Here is a 23,027-nt window from a genome sequence, read left to right as displayed (position 1 = left end):
AACTTTTCCCTGAATTAGCTTTGTGGTAAAGTAGAAAAGAGCACTACCTTATGGCTTACTAAATGAGAATCTCTTCTGGGAGAATTCTAAGAAACAGGTCAGTTTATGACCTTGTAACCTAGGTTCTACTTCTCAGAGGTACAGATAGGAACTTTAAGTGACCTGTGGCCAAGTGAAGCTGTGTTCTGCCCACCCATCTTGGGAGGACAAAGCCTTGTGAGGAGGTGCTAAGCTGAAAAGGAGAATCTGCAGACCAATGGAAATCCCGTAAGTCAGAAAAAAGAACAAACCCAAGTATCAACCTTAGATTTCAAGAGGCATATGAGATTGTTCCAAAAGCTTTTCTAAACAAAATGAATCATTAGACTCCCTTCCCCAATATCTTCTTCAACTGAAAGTAAAACATAATAAGAACCTAAGTTCTGCTTGATTTTCAACATTTTTCAGCAGGTATCTTATTCTGGCTAATTCATTAGACTAGATTTTTTTTAAAAAAAATAGACATAAAAATGGCTCTTTAAGCCAAAGGGCAAGAGTTGGCCTCGTTCTAAAGTCTGTGTCAGGTCAACAGCCAAGTTCAGCATATTTGTCTGAGAGCCCAGTGACTTTATGCACAGCTTCCTAAAAAGGATAACTACTATTTTAAGATTGTGTTAGCTATACGTAGGAGTAATTAAATTCGTTAGAGGATGTCACTTCAGATAAATCTTGTTGATTCAAGAACCAAGTAAACATGTATCTTCCACCACCTGTCTTTGGAGGATTCGTGGAAATTTGGGTAAGAGTAAGGTAGATTGGCTTCAATGAGACAAATAAAAGGGTTGACAACTGATTTTGGAGACAGGGTGCTTTCCCCTATACATTTTAAGAATGCAGATTAGAGGGGCCTGTGGGTTTGACATAGGCTCAGGTAAGCTAGTCTAGAAGCAGGGGAACTGCGTGTGAGCAGCCAGTTTTAAAATCCACCCAGATGATTCAGGCAGGACACTTTGTGTGGCTCCTACTCTATTGGGTTCAGAAAAAAAGAGTGACGTAAGCAATATCAATAAAACGGCCTCCTCTGTGAAGAGAGTGGCTGAATGTTGAGGTGAACCAGCCTTTCTGTGAGCAGGAACGGAGTTCACCAGTGCTATTGCCAGCACTTTCACCCTTTGTTCACTCACTCAGCAAGGACTGGTCACACATGTACTGTGTTCCATGCCTGATGGAGGCACTGAGTCCATAAAGTCTTGGATGGAGCCCTGGTTGGTACATATCCTTTCCCGCTTACAGGACCTGCTGCAGCAATGTGCCCACGACAAGTTCTTAAAGAAAGCAGCTTTCAAGCAAACTGCTTCACAACCTCAAGGTTTCTCATCTCCCCAAGGAATCCAGACACTTTCCCTCAAGCTCTCTCCACCAACCATCATAGCTTTTGGGTTTCCTTTCATCAAGAGCCATATTCCCCCGCCACACTTGACATCTAGACACAAATGAAGTAACCTCAAGTTCCCCCTGCATTATACATGGAGTCAGACAAACCTCAGAGAAGAGGCTGAGCTCTACTGAGCAACAAGAGTTTAGGGTCATGATCTTGTCTGACATTTTGATTTTCTCGAAAGTTAACTTTTGCCTCCTGCAAACACGAGTATTCGCTGTCCTAAGGCCACTGCACTCCCAGAGTGTTCACTGGAAGCATTGCTTAAAAAAGGAAAAAAACTATTGGTAAGCGTTCCTCCTACCAGGAGTCTATTTTTATCAAGCTCTTCAGGTGATTCTAAAGCAACCAGACCAGTGTCTGGGAACTGTTGTGTATTTCTCTGGTTAAATAGCACGTGCAGGATTGATTCTCTGCTCTGGCGGTCACACCCTGGCTAGTAAATCACAGTAGATGATTACTCAGGTATAGTCCGCAAGATTTTCGTATCCTTCCCAAGTCCTTTAACTCCTGTGGGGTGCCTTGAAGGCCACTAGGTGGCAGTTTAGTAAAGGTGTGTAACAGTGGGGACAGGAAGCCTTTCTGTTCGCTCAAAGAATCTCACTCCTGTGGCCCCATGTGAACACCAAGTGAGTTTAAGAAACCCGAACCTTGAGTGGTGTAAACCACACCTCCATCCCATATTACCATTGGCCTGGGCTTTACTGGCCCACTCGGAGACATCATCCTGAGCCCGTCCATCTGTTAACACGATGGCCACTCTGGGCACCCGTGCGGAGAGCGGCCTGGCCCCTTCTACTTGGGTAAAACTTCTCTCAAACATGTGTTTCAGAGCCAGTCCGGTCATAGAGCCCTTGCCCATGTATTTCATGTGGGCCACAGCTTTTTTCATGTCTTTGGCCGAGCTGAAGTTTCTCAGTGTAAACTCTGTGCGGACCTGCGTGGAATACTGGAGCAGCCCCACTCGAGCGGCTTTTGGGGAAATTGCCAAGGAATCTATAATTCCAGTGACAAACTGCTTCACAATCTCAAAATTCTCTTCTCCGAGGCTCTTGGATCCATCGATCACAAAGACCAGGTCAACTGGGCCTTCAGTGCATCCTACAGGAATGAAAGGAAAGTTGAGCTAGTTAAATGATAAAAATCACTTATGCACAAGAGAAGAAAACTGGGCTTCCCTGGTGGCGCGGTGGTTGAGAGTCCTGCCTGCCGATGCAGGGGACACGGGTTCGTGCCCCGGCCCGGAAAGATCCCACATGCCGCGGAGCGGCTAGGCCCATGAGCCACGGCCGCTGAGCCTGCACGTCCGGAGCCTGTGCTCCGCAACGGGAGAGGTCACATCAGTGAGAGGCCCACGTACCGCAAAAAAAACAAAAAACAAAAAACTGTGCTTCCACTGGAGGTATAACCACTTGGGAGAGCCACCTTTATTCTTTACATAATACACAGGACAGACAAAGGGTAGGGAGAGTAACGAGCAACAATAATGCTCAGAATTGCCTTTATATGCGGCTTGTCAAATTGTTAAAATTGTATTTTCCACAAGCAAAAACACAGCCGATGTACAAATTGGAAACCAGGTCCACACTGTACCCTGGGTCACCGGCAGCCAGGTCTGGGAGGGACTGTGTGTACAGTACTCTGAAGGGTCTGACAGCACCCAAAAGATTCCAATAACTTAACTCCAGGCGGGTGATATCACCCCGGTGCTGGCATCTGACAGACAACGGACTTGGAAAGTCTTCCAGTTCAGCTCGGCCATCACCTTTTCCAGGGAGATCTCCTAGTAACCCAGCTTGTCTCAGTTACTCTCTGTGTAGCCCTAACACTACTAATTTAGTGGACAAAGAATTGTTTATTGAGCACCTCTTTGTGTAAGGCAGTCAGTGCAGTAGGATTGCAACAGTGACCAAAGCAAAATCCCTGACACCACGTTGCTTATAGTCCAGTGTACTCTGTGCAGTGCTCCACACTGTACAACAGCTAGTTAATTATGTGTCAGTTTCCTCCTCCAGTCTGCCAGTTCCTCCTCAGCAGGAGCCATTTCTCATTAATTTCTGTACCTCCAATACCTGGCACACAAGAGTTGTTAAATAAATGCTTGCTGACAGAATAAACGAAGGAGGTGGTGTCCATTGGGTAGCACACCCCTAAGTATCCTATTGACTTTTTCTTTTTTTTTTTGGCCAAGCCACACAGCCTGTGGGACCCTAGCTCCCCAACCAGGGACCGAATCTGGGCCCTCAGCGAACCTGGGCCCTCGGCAGTGAAAGCACGGAGTCCCAACCACTGGACCGCCAGGGAATTCCCCCCTATTGACCTTTTAAAGTTTTAAACTGAATTATCACTGTGAATTCTTTATCTATATGGAAGTTTTCCAGGCAACTCAGATGGGTGACAGTAAAAGCTTTATGCAAATACGTAAGCAAACTGGGTGTAGAGAGATTTTTTTGTTATTTAGGGCTGCAAAAGAAAAATTTACAGATCCCAAATGAATGATCTCATTTCAAACAGTCTACAGTACGCAATATACATTCTCTTTTAGATATCAAGCAGCTGTCTAATATTTGAAAATGAAGCACAGCAACATTAGGAAGTAAAGACACACATGCAAAAATATTTCTATTCCTGGGCTTAACTAACATGCTAATGTAATTGTGTGTGTGTGTGTGTGTGTGTGTGTGTGTGTGTTGGAAGAGTTGGGTTCCTCTCTTTTTTCATTAAGTGCTTATCCTCTTTACCCAACCTATTGATCTGTTACTAATGAAAGAGGAAAAGGCCAATTCAGAGCTTCATTTACATTCATAGCCTGAATCTCAAGGACTGTGCACGTGACTCTCCAGCAGATTTCAGAAATAGTGAAATAATTTTCCAGCAGTGAATCTGTTGTCTCTTCTTCCCCATATACTCTTTTCTTACAGAATGAAACCAACACCTGCAGCCTCCATGCATAGAGGGGTGTAGAAGGCTTCGCCAGGAAACAAGAATCCTAGGTTGAGTGGAAGAGCATCAGGGTGAGAGGTGCCGGACTCTCACTTTTAGATCCAGGGAGAATGACAGTCCCTCTTGCTGGCTACTTGTTTGCAGGAAGGTCACTCAGCTTTCCTTGGATGTTTTCTTTGGGTAGTTAAGTCAATGAGACTGGAACGGAGCAGCGTTTTGCCTTCTGAACTTAATTTTCACAGAGTTCCAGAATTTCAGGGTTGGACAAGACCTTTAAAAGCCACTGGTCCAGCCACCCCTGTTGCTCACATCTTTACTGCATCCCTACCCAGTAGCCATTCATTCAGCCTGGACCTGAATACCTCTGCTGATGAGGAACTCATCACTTCACCACTGAAGCCCCATCTGTAGACAGCTCTGCTGTTGATGATGACATTTGTAGCTATCATTTGTCGAGCAACTGCAATGTGCCAGCACTGGGCTAAACACCTTTAAGTACATGATATCATGTATTCCTCATAACGATTCGGTGAGGGATTGTCTTCATATTATACGAAGAAACTGAGACTCGAGTTAAATAATTTCTCCAAGGTCACACAAATGTATGAACAGGGTGTTCAAATCCAGGTCTGTCGAAGCTCATGATCCTAAGTAATTAATCACACAGCTTCTCTGAGACAAAGTGTCTTTGTCCTCATACTCAGCTGTAGCTTCTCCCCAATGTCCTTTCTTTCCCTGGGGTTTGGGGGGGGAGTGTCATATAAATAATGGGTGAGGAGATTGTCAGTTTGGTATTTGAAAGGTACCTCAAGTCTTTTTTTCTACATAGATCTTCCTTTATTTTTCACTTGACATCATATTGAACTTCCCCACCATGATGCTTTCTAAATCTTGTCTCTATCCTTTTTCTTTATTTTTTTTCTAAAAAAAAATATTACATGCGCATGGAACAAAGTTCAAACACTACAAAGGGTATCTGTATCTATATATCTCCATCTCTATCTACCTATATAGCTATGTCTATATTGAGAGAGAGAATATAGGTTAGAGAGAGCCTTTTGCAAAATACATCAATAGTAACATACTATAAAAACCATTCAGCACCATGCTTTTTTCACCTAAAATATCTTGGGGATACATCTAGAGCTGCTTCATTCCTTTTAACAGCTGTATAGTATTCTATTGTATAGATGTACCATTATTTATTTAATCAGTATCTTATGGATAGACATTTACCTTATTTCCCATTTTTGCTACTGCAAATAACGCTGCACAAAATATCCCTTTAAATATGGCTATGTGTTCATATGTGATAAGAACACATGCACTTATCTGTGGGATAAACTCCTAGAACTGGAACTGCCTTTAAAATATCACCAAATTGCCCTCCTAAAAGTTGTACCAATTCAGACGCCTAGTGATAAATTTACAATTGCCTATTACAACATACCATTGCTGGAGACTTCCCTGGTGGTCCAGTGGCTAAAGTCTCCACGCTCCCAATGGAGGGGCCTGAGTTTGATACCTGGTCAGGGAACTAGATCCCACATGACGCAACTAAGAGTTCACGTGCCGCAACTAAGTGTTCGTGTGCCGCAACCAAAAGATCCCACACGTGGCAATGAAGATCCTGCGTGCTGCAACTAAGACCCAGCGCAGCCAAAAATATATACACACACACACACACACACACACACACACACACACACACACACACACACACACCATTGCCAATATAAGGAATCATCAAACTTTTTGAACTCTGATAACTAACAGGTAAAAAAATGTATGGTAGCTTTAATCTCTCACTGTACATTTTCCCTTTTTTTTCTTTTATGGCTTTTATGTTTCATGTCATGTTTAGAAAATTCTTCTCTACTCTGAGATGATAAAATAACTCAAAATTTTTTCTGCTACTTTAGAGGTATTATTTTTTAAGTTTAAAAGCACAAGTCTTACCTCCCTCATTCCAGATATTCTTATTCAGCTAGGATCATTCTAGCCTCTTAGCTGATAGTGAACTTACTGTTAACTAAAACCATAAGTTTTTTCATAGGTGCAGTTAAGCTCTCTCTTCCCCATTCTGTGTCTATGCATACACATTTATATCTATGGTAGAAGCAGAGGTGAGGGATTTATTTCCTGCAAATACTCCAAAAAGCAATTGCTCCCAAACCAAATTAAGGGAAAAAAACCAAGTTGAGATCACTTACTTTTGCACCGTCTTCCATCCTCAGCTAGAATAAATCCCTTTGAGCATTTGCAGATGTAAGAACTGCCACGATTAACACAAATGTGTTCACAGCCATGGCGGGTTGATTTGCAGACATCCTTCCCTGAGGGTAATGAAGGAAGTTAAGCAACCTCATCAATGTAGAAATGAGCTGGATTGAACAGTCATGTCAGGACAGATCATAGAAATAATCCATTAAAAAAAATCTCTACTCAAACTTCCTCTATAACATCCCCCTTTTCAGTCTAATACTCAGGATAGGGCATGGTAAAGGAAACCTCTCAGAAAGCTCTAGCTCCCATGAAACTGCGTGGTCAGATGGGTGATCAGGTGTCCTGGATTTATTGTTAATTTTTAGAATTGTTCGATGTGCTTTGAGTTTTGGTTTTCCCAAGCTACTGAATTTTCCCCATAGACATCCCAAACGCTTCAGTTTTAATTGTCTGATGAACATTTCTCATGTGTGAGATACTTTAAACTCTCCAGAGTAGTTACAGCCTTTTAATCTTCACAACATCCTGTGGAAAGAGGAGGGCAGGGATAATTATACCCAAGGTATAAATGAAGAAACGAAGTTTCACAGAGTTGCCCAAGGTCGTACAACCAGTTGATGACACAGCTGAAGCAGGAGGTGTCCTGAGTAGTCCTCCTCCACGGCATGAAAGCCTTTGGCTCTCTGGTTCTTTTCGGTCATTAGCTCCCTAAAAGGAGAAGCTTCCTACAAAATTGGAATCAGCGACTACAGATCCCTCTGGAAGTGGGAATGGTGGGATTTGATTTAGCAATCAAATTTCACAGGAAGAAGTTGTGCCTTGTGTACAATTGTGTACAAATAGCTCAACTTATTGAGCAAAAAATACGTTGAATGAAGAAATGATGCACACGTGTGCCCATGCTTACAGAAAGAGAAGCATGAACAAATGGCTCAGGCAGACATAATGGGCAGAACTGCAGCCATGGGCTCCGTAGAAGGACACCCCCTCGTGAAGGCAAAACATAGGCTAGTGTAGGGAGCCCTGCAGAGTCAGGCCACGGACCCACAGGCATCCCAGAAATCGGTTTTTCAGACAGAACTTCTCACTAACAGTAGAAGCCCCTCTTCCTGGCAGAAGAATGAGGAATGAGCTCTCCTCAACCCCACTAAGGTTGACCTGTGGAGGCCCCCAGTTATTTCGGGTATCCATGAGGATATTCCCCCAAATCAACCTCAACAGCAATTGAATTTTTTTTTTTAACTAAAAAAAAGAACATTCTGCCCACCGGAGCAGAGTATCACAAAAGCAAGTAGACAGTGTCAAGATCACCCAAAGTAGGGATTAATAGCTCAGAATCTCACAGTGGAGGAAAAATCCCCACCCTGTTCTTGTCTACTGCCCACCTCACTGAGCTCGGCCAGCCCTGTCTCTTCTGTTGGGGGCTGTGATGGTTAACTTGATGTGTCACCTTTTCTAGGCTATGGTGCCCGGTTGTTGCGTCAAACACCAGTCTAGATGTTGCTGTGAAGGTATTTTTTTAAGATGAGATTAACATTTAAATCAGGAGACTTTGAGTAAAGCAGATTATCCTCCATATTGTGGGTGGGCCTTATCTTGAAGACCTTTAGAGAAAAAAAGACTGAATTCCCCAAAAGGAAGAGGGAATTCTGCTTCCAGACTGCCTTTGGATTACAGCTGCAACATCGGTTCTTCCCTGGGTCTCCAGACTGCCAGCCTGCCCGCCTGCCCTACAGATTCCCTGTCTATTTATCGATCTATACACACACACACACACACACACACACACATACACACACACACACACACACATTTTACTGGTTGTCTGGAGAACCCTGACCAATATACCTTCTAAGTAAACTCTCAGAAAATCTGTTTTGAGTGACCTACAGAAGCAAATGATAGAATGGATAAACAAGACTCACAGAAAATCCTTTCGGCCCTTCTCGCACCTTCTGCCCTTACTTATAAGGTTTTCCAAGAAGAAACAGCACTATAACTGTTCTTTGATCCTTATAGAGATTGCTGGCAGAGATTCTAATCCCATCCAATGGCTAGCCAGGCACCGTGCTAGGCTCTGAGCACCCACACAACTCTTGTGGAAAGGGCCTATAGCTGGGAGAAAGTGAAAAGCAGCGAAAAGCCTGACAACTCAGGATCTTGACTGAGAAATTCTTGAAGAACTAAGGGTCTATTGTACTGATCACTAGCACAACAGTTTCAGAGCACCCAAGGCAGGAACTTACAATAGTGACACAGATTATAAAGGAAGACTTCCAGTGCTTAATGAAGTTCTCCAACTGTCCAAGACCCACAGATGGAAAAGTCCACCTCTACCTTGAATCCACTTACTTCTGCAGTGTTTCCCGTCCTCAGCGAGTCGGAATCCCTCCAAGCACTTGCAGATGTACGACTCATCACTGTTCACACAAATGTGTTCACAGCCATGGTCTACTGCTTGGCAGACATCTTTCCCTGTGGATAACAGAGCAAGTTAAATGTTACCAACATCAATTTTCCCTGGGCTTCACCTGGGAATTTCCATCCATCTCAGCCACTGGACTCCAGGGCCACCTGAGCTCAGTGATCCATGGGGAGGAAGATAAAACTGAGGATGAACTTCAGCGGCTCCAATGCGGGCTCACTCTCCCAACTTCCTCACTGTCACCGCCACCGTCACTCACCAGCACCTACGTCAGTGTCTCATAAATATGCAGTCCATCATCAGCTTTCTGCAGATGCAGTTTGTGATATCAGAAAGGAAACACTGTTGGTACGATTACTTAGGAGATTCAACCTCAATTTAGATTAGTGGCACTGAAATCTAATTTTGGCTTTTTCCCTGACATATGACTTTGGAGAATGACTTAACCTTACCTTTCCTTTCTGAAAAATGAGAAAAATACTTTCAGTTACCCATCTTTTCTTCACATGTGAAATATGAGTTGTTCTTTGTAAAGTACTTTTGAGAAGCTTAAGAAAAAGACGACTGATAGGGGTGGGAATCATTTGCTCAGGGTTACACACTCCCCTTTGACTATATAGAGACGTGTCTTGGCCCCATCTAAGAGGCCTTGCTTTCTGAGACGTAGAATGGCCTCACCATAAGGTGGTCTCTAAGAGGGATTTGTGCCACCAGAAACAACAACAACAATACTATTAAAGATAAAGAAACAGAGGCTCAGAGAAGTTAAGCAACTTGCCCAGCTAATAAATGGCAGAGCTGGAAGCTGATAGAATACTGGATTTCAGACTGTACATCTTTCCAGTAGAGCACACTGCCAACCTGTCGTTTCTTTCCACAGGGCATAAATGAACATCTTCAGTTGTAGCTCTGGCACTGACTTTTTTCATTTGTCCATTTGTTTGTTTTCTTTTTAATAGACTTTATTATTTAGGACAGTTTTAGATCTACAGAAGAACTGAAGATAGTACAGAGAGGTCCTATAAACCCCATACCCAGTTTCCACTATTATTAACATATTATACTAGTGTGACACGTTTGTTAACAATTAATAGACCATTACTGATACAGTAATATCAACCAAAGTCCATAGCTTATTTATATTTCCTTAGTTTTTAAGCCAAAGTCATGTTTTTCTGATCCAGGATCCCACATTACATTTAGTGGTCTTGTGGCATTGGTTTTTGAGAGTAACTGATACACAGAGATCAGGACGGTGGATTTCATGCAGAGGTCAGATACAGTAATGTGAGCCCACTCCAATAAAAACTTACTTCTGCAGGTTTTCCTATCTTCACGGAGTATATACCCTTCAAAGCACTGGCACACAAAAGAGCCTCCACTGCTTACACACGAATGTTCACAACCATGGTTCCCCAACGCACAAGAGTCCAATTCTGACAATCCAATTGGAATTAGAGAAAGAGAAAAAGGAAATGATTCATACATTAGCTACTTATTCAATCTTATAAGACATTTCAGACACCTTAAATGAAAGCAGTACTTTATCCCACAGGGCACATTTCAAAATAGAAAGCATGTCTATGAGCAAAAATTCTTAATATATAAAGAGCACATAAAATAAAACAATATGATCATCTCCATAGGAAAAATGAACAAAAGACATGGAAAGAAAAGTTACAAGAGAGATAAAAATGGCCTATAAATATTGGAAAATAAGTTCCACATCATTGATTATCATATAACTGTAATGTCAGCTTATCTACATATCTGCTTATGTGTGCATGTAGGTGTCCTACTTTGGTCATCCATCCATCCAGTCATTCATTCATTTGTTCACCGAGTTGTGGAATATTTCATGAGTCCCTTCTCTCTGAGTCAGGTACTCTTCTAGGGCCTGGGGACATAACAATGAATAAAACCAAGTTTCTGCTTCTGTGAAGTTTACATTTGGTGGCAAGGGTGGGAGGAAAGAGGGGGCAAGACAAACAACAGACAAACAAATATATATGTTAGATGGGGAAGGTGCTATGGAGAAAAGCAGGATAAGGGGGATGAAGAGTGCCCGCTGGTTTGGGGCATAGGGAGGGCTTGTTATTTTACATGCTGCAGTGAGAGAAGGTGACGCTGAGCAGAGCCCTGAAGAAAGGGATGAGTGAATACGTAGTGTTTGGAAAGAACAGCACCCAAGGAGAACAGCATCTGCAAATGGCAGTGGTAGAAGTGGGTGTGGCACGTTTCAGGAAAGGTAAGGAGACCAGGGGGCCAGGCAAGTGATAAGCCGGGATAGACCACGTGGGAGTCACAGGCAGTGGTTGCATCTAAGTAAGAAGGGGTCACTGGATGGTTCTGAGCAGTGGAGAGACATGAACTGACTTTATTTTTAAAGGACTACTGTGCACAGAATGGGGCACAGGTAAGGCTGGAGCACAGAGAGCTGGAAGAAACCCAGTGCACTGATCCTGGTGGCCCAGACAGGCTGGTGAGAGGGGTCAGACTGTGCCTGTACTTTGAAGGTAGAGCCTACAAGCTTTGCTGGTGGATTGATACAAAGAGTTTCTCTTCATATGGATATGACAGAAGAGTCACAGGTGACTCTGAGGTTACAGGACTGAGCAACTGCAGAAGGGCACTGCCGTCCACGTGGCTGGGGCAGCTTCTGCGGGAGCAGGTTTGTGACCCTGTGAAAACCAGGCTGATAGTTAAAAAACCCATTACTGAGGATAGGTGGGAAGTGATTTTTTATAAGAACCAGACATAATTCTGAGAGTCAACGCTATCGTTTCAGATCGAGGAGAATTTCTACAATGGATATGACTTGAGATTACTAAATAAATGCTCCAAAGTGCATAATCACTTTAACAGTCTGGCACAGACCATACGCTTTTTTCTGAGACATTTTTGCAGTACTTCTTTTGGAAGGGAGTCCTGAGAACCACCCTATGCGTTAATTAAAGCAGCTGTTGTTGTTCTCATTTACCAGCTAGGGAAACTGCAGTTTGGGAAGATTAGTGGCTTGCCAACATCAAATGCTAATAAGTGATAGCACCAGATTAAACATGTAATCTTCTGATAATAAATCCCTAGCTAAATAAATGTTTTCCCTAGCTACACTGCGTTGCTATATTGTAAAGTAAGCTTCCAAACATTAAGGGAATTGTGCTTGTCTTCGTTTGGGCAGAAGTGCTGCCAAAATCGTTGTTCAGTGGGAAGGCATTATATCAACTTAACAGTATAACTGCAGAGGAGAGTCAAAGCAGAGCTGTCCCTTCCTCTTTGCTCTGAACATGACTTACTTCTCTGGGCACAATCTAGACTCATTATTAATGCAGAACATCACCCGATGGCTTGGGGTAATCCCTCACATAGTGTTGAGTGGAAATGCAGTTGAGTGATCCATAATACAGACAGCTGGCTGGCTGTGGAGGCGAGCACTTTTTTCCTCACCATGAATTTATATTAAGAAGACTCCATTTTCTAATGCAATAAAATAGCTGTACATAACTCTTTCAGTCCAGTCTTGCCAAGCCATAATCCAGACAGACCCCCATGAGCACACCCCTTCTTTTTTTTTTTTTAATAAAATTATTTATTTATATTTTTGGCTGCGTTGGGTCTTCGTTGCTGCACGCGTGCTTCTCTTGCTGTGGAGCACAGGCTCTAGGTGCGCAGCTTCAGTAGTTGTGGCTCGTGGGCTCTAGAGTGCAGGCTCAGTAGTTGTGGCGCACGGCCTTAGCTGCTCCGTGGGATCTTCCCGGACCAGGGCTCGAACCCGTGTCCCCTGCACTGGCAGGCGGATTCTTAACCGCTGCGCCACCACGGAAGCCTACACCCCTTGTTTCTGGAGCTTCCCCCATGCCCTGTCCTGTCCCCATAGCTCCATCTCAGGCTGCGATTTTGAAGAGTAATTGTCTCGGTGCAGGGACCCTGAAAGGTCATCGTCCCCCAGCTTCTCCCACGCCGAGCCATGGTGCTCTGAGCCTGTACGAGGCAGAGTGGCACTGCTATCCTTTATCAGGAGCCTGCTGAGCCTGAAGCCCCTGTTCTCAGGGGGCGTATTCACTCTTGCTGCAGACTATCCCAGGAGCTCCCAGCCCAGCTTCTGAGCTCTCCTGGGCTTTTGTACTAATAGCTGTTTGGAAATTTTGTTGTGTGCATGCTTTCAAAGCATGTAGAGAGTTTGGGTTTTTAACCTTTCCCCTCCTCACCCGCTTAGAGCATGTGATCAAGAGAGAGGAGAACTGCGGTTCTCAACCTCTGGTGAGCATCAGTCACTTGCAGAGATTATTTTAAAGACAAAACAGGCCCATCGTTCAAAATCAAACATATTAAGGGCGGACTTCCCCTATGGAGGGATAGCTGGCAATATCTACCAAAAGTACAAAATGTACCTTTGACCCGGCAACTTCAGTTCTGGAATTCTCTCCTGCAGATACCCTGGCACATATGAAGTGTATCAATAATTTGATATACTTTTTTAAAAAAATTATTTATTTTATTTATTTTTGGCTGCATTGGTTCTTCGTTGCTGCATGCGGGCTAGTTGCGGTGAGCGGGGGCTACTGTTCGTTGAGGTGCGCGGGCTTCTCATTGCGGTGGCTTCTCTTGTTGCGGAGCACGGGCTCTAGGCACACAGGCTTCAGTAGTTGTGGCTCACGGGCTCAGTAGTTGTGGCTCACGGGCTCTAGAGTGCAGGCTCAGTAGTTGTGGCACACGGGCTTAGTTGCCCTGCGGCACGTGGGATCTTCCCAGACCAGGGCTCGAACCTGTGTCCCCTGCATTGGCAGGCAGATTCCTAACCACTGCGCCACCAGGGAAGCCCCGATTTACTTTCAAGTTATTCACGGCAGCATTGTTTGTAATAACGAAAAGTGGGAAACAACCCAAGTGTCCATGACTACTCAGGAGACAAGCTGAATAAATATTCTGTACAATGAGACACTTGCTCCCGACATGGCTTCCCCAAGAGTGAGGGATTCAAGAAGTGAGAGAGAGCTCCCAAGAGAGCAGCCACAGTGTCTCTGATAACGTAACTGGAGAAGTGACCTCCTTGTTATTTCCATATGCTATTGGTCACACAGAGCAACAATGAAGGAGGGACTACACGAGTGTGAATTCAGGAGATGGGGGTTGCTGGGGGCCGCCCTGGAGGCTGCCCACCACCGTTCCTGATGGGAAGTGGAGGTAGGGGATGGGTGGAAGGGTAAGAGTAGGAGCCAAACTTCTTAATGTACGTCTTTTCGTATTGTTCTGATTTTTAAACCATGTAAAAACCTTTTACCTATTCTAAAAATAGAATAAACTTTAAACAAAAAAACTTACAAAAGTATTCCTCTTGCTCACCTTTGACACACTACAGCATTATTTTTAAAGGCTGCACCATGATTCATTTAACCAGTTTCTTTTTTTTTTTTATAAATTTATTTATTTGGCTGTGTTGGGTCTTCGTTGGTGCGAGCGGGCTTTCTCTAGTTGCGGCGAGCAGGGGCTACTCTTCGTTGCGGTGCACGGGCTTCTCATTGCGGTGGCTTCTCTTGTTGCGAAGCACAGACTCTAGGTGCACGGGCTCAGTAGTTGTGCGCACGGGCTTAGCTGCTCCGCAGCATGTGGGATCTTCCCGGACCAGGCATCAAACCTGTGTCCCCTGCATTGGCAGGGGGATTCTTAACCCCTGCGCCACCAGGGAAGTCCCCTAACCAGTTTCTTATTGGAAGGGCGTTTAGGTGGTTCCTAGGCTTTGCTATTACAAACATTATTGCAATGGATATTCGTGTGCCTGTAGTTTTGCAGACAACGTGAAAGCACGTCTGAAAGATAAACATCTAGAAGTGGAACTGCCTGCTTAAAGAGAATGAACATTTACAACTGGATACGTATTTTCAAATTGTCCTCCAAGGAGGCTGCATCAATCACCGTAAGATAATCTCTATTTCTGGGGGTCCAGGGTGCCGCCTGGGCTTCTGGATGTTTTAAAAGCCCCACAGATGATTCCAGTAAACCACCAGGGGTGAGATGCTGGCACTGGACCCAGAACTTATGTTCAGAGACCTTCCCAAGTGTCCAGACGATTCTGCACCTCCACCATCATGAACCACACGCTATCGTCTTTCTCTCGGGCTGTTATTACATCGTCCACTAACGGGGTCTCCACAAACCTACTTCCGGCCCCCCCAGCCCATCCTCCCCGACTCAGCCCAAGTCCTCTTTCCAAAATGTGAATCTGCTCACATCACTCCCTCCCTCTGCCTGAGATCCTTTAATGCGTCCAAGAGTCTGGATAAGACACAGAATCGTCGGTGAGGTTCGCGGGACCTGCCCTGCTGCGTCATCTCATCCACACTCCCCCAACTCTGAGTACTTTCCTTCAGAACCTCAGTACCAAGCCAGAAGCTCTCCCCGCACAGGGCTCTGCACAGCCGTTCCTCTGCCCCTCCTTCCTCCGCCACCTCCTCCAGATGTCTTCCCAGACCCCCCCGCATAGGGCCCAAAGCACCAGGCATCTGCCCCCTCTGGTAACATCACAGCTGTCACTGAACAGTTAGTTATGCGGTTGCTCTGGATCTGTGCCCACCTCCTCACTGAACTACGCTCCCATGGGCTCTGACCTCCAGGGCACCACGGGCTGCATCTGCCCTCCTCTCTGTGGACCTAACTTAATGCTTGGCCCACAACAGGTCCTCAGCAAATGCCTGCTGAGTACAAGGAAACATTTCCTCAGTTTTCTACTCTGAAAACCGAGGGTAACTAGATCCACCGCCCAGGGGTTTTGTGCAGGTGTTTTAAATCAGAACCCATGCGGTGGGGATGCCGGCGATCAGCTGGGCTCCCCTTTCTCTCCTATGTACCAGCCTTGCAGAACTCAATTCATATTTGTTCCGCAAAATGTCCAGTTTCTGCACACCAGGGACATTCCGGTCACTCATAATTAGAGAACTACACGTGGTAACTCCCCAACCACAGGCTCTAGCTGCCCTCCAGTCACCAAGTCTGGAAACCAGCTTGGAGTCAGCTTCTCCCCAGAGCCAAAGGTACTCCCACTACGAAAGCACTTCAGTGGTTCCCTAACAGACAAAGAGAGCCACCATCCCTGACTCACGATCATGGGGTGCCTTCAGCCTGGGGAGAATGGTGGGCACCCCGACAAGAATTCATTCATTCAGCAAGTGTTAGCAGAGCACTTACTCTGCCAGGCTCTACCCTCATTCTCAGGCTGGAAGGGACCTTGGGGATGAACTGGTCCAACTCCTTCCTTTAGAGTCCAGGAAACTGATGGCCACAGAGAGGAAGGGACTTTCGCAAGGCCCCTCACCCTGCAGAGATGATCAGTGTCAGCTGTGCTGGGGGCAGAGGCGTGATTAGATCACAAGTCTATCACCTCCATGTTCCCTGGTCCAGCTGCACATCCAGTGGTCATCCTAGCCCAGCAGGGTCAGCAGAGTCTGCTCAGATAGGCTGGTAGATTCTCAGAAGACAAACTAAAATGGTTTTCTCAAGGGAGGCTGGGTCTCTATATAGTCTAATGTAACTCTAAATGTAACTCTAAAAGAGCCCACTTCTCCAGGCTCCAGGCTCCCTCTCACATCAGTACTTAGTACTCAGTACTCAGTGTTTAGTACTCAGTACTGAGTACACTCAGCTTCCTTCAGTCCACTCTCGGGACCCTGGGCTTGCATGTGCTATTTCCTGTGCCTGGGAAGACTGCTCACCTCCGTTTTAGTCCTTTCAGGCTGCTATGACAAAATACCACAGACCGAGTGGCTTATAAACGATAGAAATGTATTGCTCACAGTTCTGGAAGCTGGAAGTCTGAGATCAGGGTACCTGCATGGTTGGGTGAGAGCCCTCCTCCGGGTCACAGACTTCCTGTATTCTCACATGGTGGAAGGGGCTGGAGAGCTCTGTGGGCACGAATCCCATTCATAAGGGCTCCACCCTCATGACCTAATCACATCCCAAAGGCCCCACCTCCTAACACCATCACCTTGGGGGTTAGACTCTCAACATATGAATTTGGGGAGGACACATTCAGTCCATAACACCCTCCATCTCTGGCTAGCTCCCTCCATCAATCTCTAGGTGTTGGATCAAACATCTCTTTCTCAGGAGACTTCCTCTAGACTAGGTGAGGGTCCCCCTGCCACACGCTCCTGTGACACCTCTTCTTCCCATATCATGACTCTCATCACACAGAACGGATGATCCATCTTTAATATCCTTCCTCCCTGAGAAACTTTAAACACTGTCAGGGCAGAAACTGAACCTGCATCAACCCCAGGGATGCCCAGTGCCCAGCACAATATGACCAGCACAAAAATGCAGGTCCATGGTAAGTACTTGTGGAGACTGAGAATCAACGACCCAAGAGCTTAAGGAAGTACCTAGACTCAAATCCAGAGACGAGAGTGAGGACAGACTTGATTGGGAACCATCACTTAAGTGAAATGGATGAGAGGACTCAGGAGAAATCTCAGGGTGCAGGAAGAAAACATTTTCCCTCTAAAAGAAGGATCCTCTTTTTTTCACATGTAAGGAGGCAGGTCTACACATTAATTAATCCCTCATCGTGAATGGGGTCTGCGATTTGTGATCAAGGTGAGCAGGAGTTTCAGGACATAGCACAGGTTTTTAGGGCCCGTGTCTAGCAGCCCCACACACTGCTACAGCCTGCACTCCTCACATCTGGATTCCACATGCACGTGACTCATGGTGACTCACGCACGTCTCTGGTGCAGCAGTCATGGGGTGATGTGTTCTGAGGTCTCACACCTCTGTGGCGATGACAAACAGCAATCCTGTGTCTGGGGCTCCACGTAGGAGGTTATTAAAACCAACTCCAACCCCAGAGGGAGAAAGCCACAGTGGCCACCTGCCAAGAGGGTAACCAAGGCCGAGAGATAGAATTACACCATTTGCTGGCCTTTTAAAATAATAAAACTAGGAGCAGCCGTTCGTTTGCTAACTCTGTGTAGGCTCTTTCTCAGAGAGAACAGAAGCAGCTGAACTGAGATGTCCTTTTTTTTTTTTTTTTTTTTTTTGCTGTACACGGGCCTCTCACTGTGTGGCCTCTCCCGTTGCGGAGCACAGGCTCCGGACGCGCAGGCTCAGCGGCCGTGGCTCACCGGCCCAGCTGCTCCGCGGCATGTGGGATCCTCCCGGACAGGGGCACGAACCCGTGTCCCCTGCATCGGCAGGTGGACTCTCAACCACTGCGCCACCAGGGAAGCCCGAGATGTACTTTTAAAGGGTATCTCACATTGGGTAAGAGATCCTGAAGTCAGGAGACCCCAGTTCTAGTCCTGACTCTGTCACTGACCCCCAGGGCCAGCTTGAGGGCACCAGTTTTCTCCCTGTGCCTGTTTCCCACAAAAGAAAGGAAAGATCTTTAAGTTTCCTTCTGTTTCGTTAAACCTCTAATGTGAATACATGAGGGTAAAGGTGGTCTTTTGCCTTCACTCTCTGTGATGGACTGAATTGTGTTTCCCCCCAAATTAATATGTTGAAGCCCTAACTCCCAATGTGCTGGTGTTTGGAGGTGGGGCCTTTGGGAGATGATTAGGGTTAGTTGAGGTCATGAGGGTGGGGCCCCCATGATGGGATTAGTGCCCTTCTAAGAAGAGACACAAGACAGCTTATTCTCTCTCTCTCTGTCATGGGAGGACACAGCAAGAAGGCATCCATCTGCAAGCCAAGAGGAGGGTTCTCACCAGAACCTAACCATACTGGCACCTTGATCTTGGACTTCCAGTCTACAGAACTGTGAGACAATAAATTTCTACTGTTTAAGCCACCCAGCCTACAGTATTTCATGATGGCAGCCTAAGCAGACTAATACACTCCTCTTGCCCTGCTCAGGGTTGCTTCTGTCCTTCAAAGTCAAGCTGGGAGGCATCAGGTTGGAAAAGGCCTTTGCATTTCACACCCACCTCTGGTGGCCAGAGTAGGAGTATACCCAACGGAAATTCCCAGTGCCCTATGCTTGTGGCTCAGATCCCCATCAGCACCCTCCACTTGCTAGAAGAAGGTAGTCCCTGGGTTCCTGAGTCTGACTCCTCCCAGGGTGGTCCATCTCTGGAGCTCCACAAGGGGGGCAGGCCTGGCCCTGGGAGTGGGTCTCCAGGCAGCAAGGCAAGGATGCTACCTCAGCCCTCTCCTCAGTGTGGGGCAGTCCAGCAGTGGGAAGCAAGACCATAACAAGAGTACCTTAGGGTTTATGGCAATTGACAAGCTTCCCAATGAATGTCTCTCCCTGTGCCACACAGAGGCCCTGAGAGAGAGGCAGAAATGATCATTCCCAGTTTACATATGAACAATCAGATCCAGAGAGGTCGATTCCCTTGCCCAGCATGGGAGCTATAGGATTTAAACCCAGTCTTTGGGCTCTCAAGTTCAGTGTTCTTTCTACTCTGCCACACTGGTTCTAGATCTGAGCACAGACAGCCACAGGGTGAGGTGGGGCCACGAGAGGTCCTAGTGGAGCCTGCCTTCAGTGGGTGGAGCAGAGCTGCTCCCAGCAGGTGAGAGGGGCATGAAGTTCCCCATGGAGGGGATGCTGGCCCTGGGCTGGGTTTCGGCCAGCAGGGTGGGATAGGGACGTTGTCCTAAGTGGAGAGGGGATGGGCTGGAGGTACAGGGCTTACTCAGAGGATAGGGGAGCTGCCCCCATAAGAACTGGAAGGGGCAGGGAAGACCTGGGTGGGGCTCAGGAGGGGAGGAAGGGGTTCTCCATCACTGCCAAATCAAGGCACTCGACTGGAAACTGAGGGAGACAGTGGAGAGCCACTGAAGGCTACTGGGCAGGGGTGGACCCTGTGCCAGGTGCCACAGGATGAAAAGACTGGTGGTCTCTGTCCATTCACTCTCTCATTCACTGAACTTTATAGAGCATCTCCTGTGGGCCAGGCCTGGAACTCAGGCTGCAAACAAGATCCAGTCTCTAACCTCCAGGAGCTCACAGGGCAGTGGGCTGTGTGTTCCATGCACATCTAGCCTATAGAGTCTTTCCTGGTGCTGGGATGCCCTTGTACTAGGTCTATCTCAGGGAAATTTCCAGGAGGTAGAGATGGGAGGAGTCCTCTCAGCTGCAGCTTGTAGAGGAGACTCCCCCATTCCTCTCCCCACCTTACCCCCCAGTCTGTGGAACAATACTCCAAGGCAAGGAAGGCTCCTACGGGCAATCACAGCTTGGGGGCCAGGGGACCTAGAGGAAGGGAGGATGGGCGTCACTCTAGAGGCCGGAGAGCCCAAGGTGCCTGCAGGGGTGTGGGCATAACTGTGTCTACTTCCTTCCCGGGCCCTGGGAAACTGGGCGTGCTCTCCATGCTTCAGAGAACCTTCCAAAAAGCGAGTGAAGTGTTCTTCAGGACACCTGCTATCAAGGCTCTAAGTGGAGGCTGCCTTTATGGAGGGTGAAGGACACCCTTAGCTCCTGAGCCAGGCCTGGCTGAACCCCAGCTGCCTCCCCATCCAGAGCCCAGCATGATTTACAAAAAAGATGCAGTCACGGCATCAGGCTCTTTGTGATCTGACGTAGAGCTGGGAAACATACATCCCAACCCCAGTTAACTATGGCCACACCGAAAACACAGCCCATTATTTCAGGACAGGGCAGCTAGACAGAATCATCCTTGGGCAGACAGAGAGTCTTCAATTAGGGGACAAGCTCAACAGATATGTATGGGTAAAATGCATCTCTTACATACCACCATTGCCTGAGGACAGGATAATTCTAACCCATCTGATCATCTCACATTTCATATGGACACACCATATATAAATAAATACTTATCAAAATTCACTTCTAATGGCATTGTTGAACATTTACTCATGCGGATGATATCACTGTATCATTAGTTACAAACACTATAAATGAGAAAATGGGCAACATTTAAAAGCGTCAGTGGCCATAACAGATGTGGATGTAGGGAGGGAGGGAGACGGGCACGCGATTGTAAAGGAGAGGAGTAGCATTTGTTTGGAAGGGCCATGAGGACTTCGTAGAAGTCCTGCAACTATCTTATAGTCAGCTCTTGGTCCTCACAGTAATGGGGAGGACCAAAGAAAGGCATGAATAATCTAAGATGATGAGAATTAAAACAAACCAGTTAAAAAAGTGTGATTCTGGCTTTGGCATGCACTCAAAGGTAGATACAATTCGACACACCCACCCTCTTTCTGCACCCCCATACCCAGCCCGTCCCTGTGCTGGCTGTGCTGGCCATGCTGGCCAGAGCAGCGGGCTGGGAGGCAGCTGGGCAGGCAGCCACAAGCAAGCCATAAGACTCAAGACTCTATCCCAAATGGGGGAAACATTTTCTCACAGGCTGCATAGTTAGAGAGGCACACCCAGCTGTGCAATCAGCTCACCTGCCCAAGAGAACAAACGATATAAAAAGGTGGACAAGTTGTGGCCACAATTGTATCAGGGGTCAGGGAATTTGGCCCCATAACCAGAAAGACCAGCAGGACAGACACGGTACATTACAATCCTTTCCCTCCACTTGTGAACCCTTCTCTCAAAATGACTATTTTTTAATCTTTATCTAGGCCAACTTGGAAACAGGATTGCAGGGCAGAAAACACAGCATTCTTGAGTGAAGAAGAGAAGAATACCTGGGAGTCGTTTTTTTTTTTTTTAAAGTAATGGAGACAGGAATTGGGACCAGCTGCAGGGAAGTATGTACCCAGGAAACGTCACCATCTGCTGCCGGATTATCCGGATTGCGGGTGAGGTTCTCAGCAGCTTCCCCTTCTCCCAGAACTGACTTTGGAGTCACATAGCCCAGGGTTTGAACCCAGCACTTAATAGCTGGTAACCTTAGGCTCTTTACTTAATCTGAGCTGCAGTTACCTCATCGGAAGATGGGGATTCCACGGGGCTGCGGCCGGACCAAGCATGTGCTCAGCCCAGAGCCCCGCCTGAAGTCCCCAGTCAGTAATGCGTCCGCATTATTATAACTCGTTCCAGCTCGAAAATGACCGCGAGGCAGACAGGAATAGGGAGCAGCCGTCTCAGGAGTGGGGAAAGGAGCTCGGGCCGGGGAAGCAGCAGCCACCAGCGCGGAAATCTCCGGGAGAGGCCTTCACACACTTTCACCCACGAAACCGGGGTGCAGACACACCGGTGGTCCCTGTCCTCAGTGCCCCCCACTCACGATCGCTTGTGCCAAGTCCCGGTCGTCCGACCTCAGAATACTCACTGGCACAGGTCTTGCCATCACTGCGGAGCACGTGTTCCTCGGGACACTGGCAGGCGAAGGATCTGTCGGTGTTGACGCAGGAGTATTCGCAACCGTGGTCACTCAGCAAACAGTAATCCACTCCTGCAAAACCCAACAGCCCGGTGAGAGGTCCTCGAGGCTCCTGGGCTACTGAGGATGGGAATCAAGTGACAGTCGTGCTTATACCACGCCCCCACCTCCGCCGCAGGTTCTGCACCGGGGAGGCACGCAGTCCCCAGGAGACACCCCTACGATCTCCAGGGTGCCAAGAGCAGGGGACAGAGGGGGCCTGCCGTCCTGTGCAGTCGTCACATTTTTCACGCCTGTTGCGAAAACTTGTGCCCTGTAAGAGAAGTGCGACGGGGACTCACGGGAGCAGGTCTTGAGGTCCTCGTTGATGACGAAGCCTTCCGAGCACTGGCACACGAAGGAGTCCCCGGTGTTGAGGCACAGCTGCGCACAGCCGTGGTCCTGCTCGGCGCAGTGATCCACCCCTGAGGCAATCACACACGAAAACAGCGTAACCGGAATAAAGACGCAGACCTGCTAGAGATCGGACTTGAGGACACGGGGAGGGGGAAGGGGAAGCTGGGACGAAGTGAGAGAGAGGCATGGCATACCAAACGTAAAACGGATAGCTAGTGGGAAGCAGCCGCATAGCACAGGGAGATCAGCTCGGTGCTTTGTGACCACCTAGAGGGGTGGGGTAGGGAGGGTGGGAGGGAGAGGAGACTCAAGAGGGAAGAGATATGGGAACATGTGTATATGTATAACTGATTCACTTTGTTGTAAAGCAGCA

The 23,027-nt window shown here is 47.0% G+C and overlaps 1 protein-coding gene and 1 long non-coding RNA gene across 8 annotated transcripts in view; one reads left to right on the top strand and one right to left on the bottom strand.

Annotated features, from left to right (window-relative positions):
- MATN2 (matrilin 2) overlaps positions 1–23,027 on the bottom strand; it is a 155,416-nt gene that overhangs the window by 5,092 nt on the left and 127,297 nt on the right. For 5 of the 7 annotated variants that reach the window (XM_060127879.1, XM_060127882.1, XM_060127877.1 and 2 more), the window contains exons 9-14: positions 22,600–22,722; positions 22,163–22,330; positions 10,325–10,447; positions 8,939–9,061; positions 6,574–6,696; positions 2,105–2,518 (exon numbers count right to left, since the gene is read on the bottom strand). In XM_060127879.1, the coding sequence (XP_059983862.1) occupies positions 2,105–2,518; positions 6,574–6,696; positions 8,939–9,061; positions 10,325–10,447; positions 22,163–22,330; positions 22,600–22,722 (1,074 nt within the window). The remainder of the gene's footprint in view (positions 1–2,104; positions 2,519–6,573; positions 6,697–8,938; positions 9,062–10,324; positions 10,448–22,162; positions 22,331–22,599; positions 22,723–23,027) is intronic. The other 2 variants (XM_060127878.1, XM_060127881.1) reach the window with 1 other exon arrangement.
- Positions 3,606–4,882, top strand: LOC132508061 (uncharacterized). The gene is made up of 2 exons (XR_009536410.1): positions 3,606–3,838; positions 4,339–4,882. It is a non-coding gene; the product is annotated as an uncharacterized LOC132508061 (long non-coding RNA).

Source organism: Lagenorhynchus albirostris, chromosome 17 (genome assembly GCF_949774975.1).
Source record: "Lagenorhynchus albirostris chromosome 17, mLagAlb1.1, whole genome shotgun sequence".
Lineage (NCBI taxonomy): Eukaryota > Metazoa > Chordata > Mammalia > Artiodactyla > Delphinidae > Lagenorhynchus > Lagenorhynchus albirostris.
Note: the sequence above shows the minus strand (reverse complement) of the source record. Positions and strands in the feature narration are given on the sequence as shown.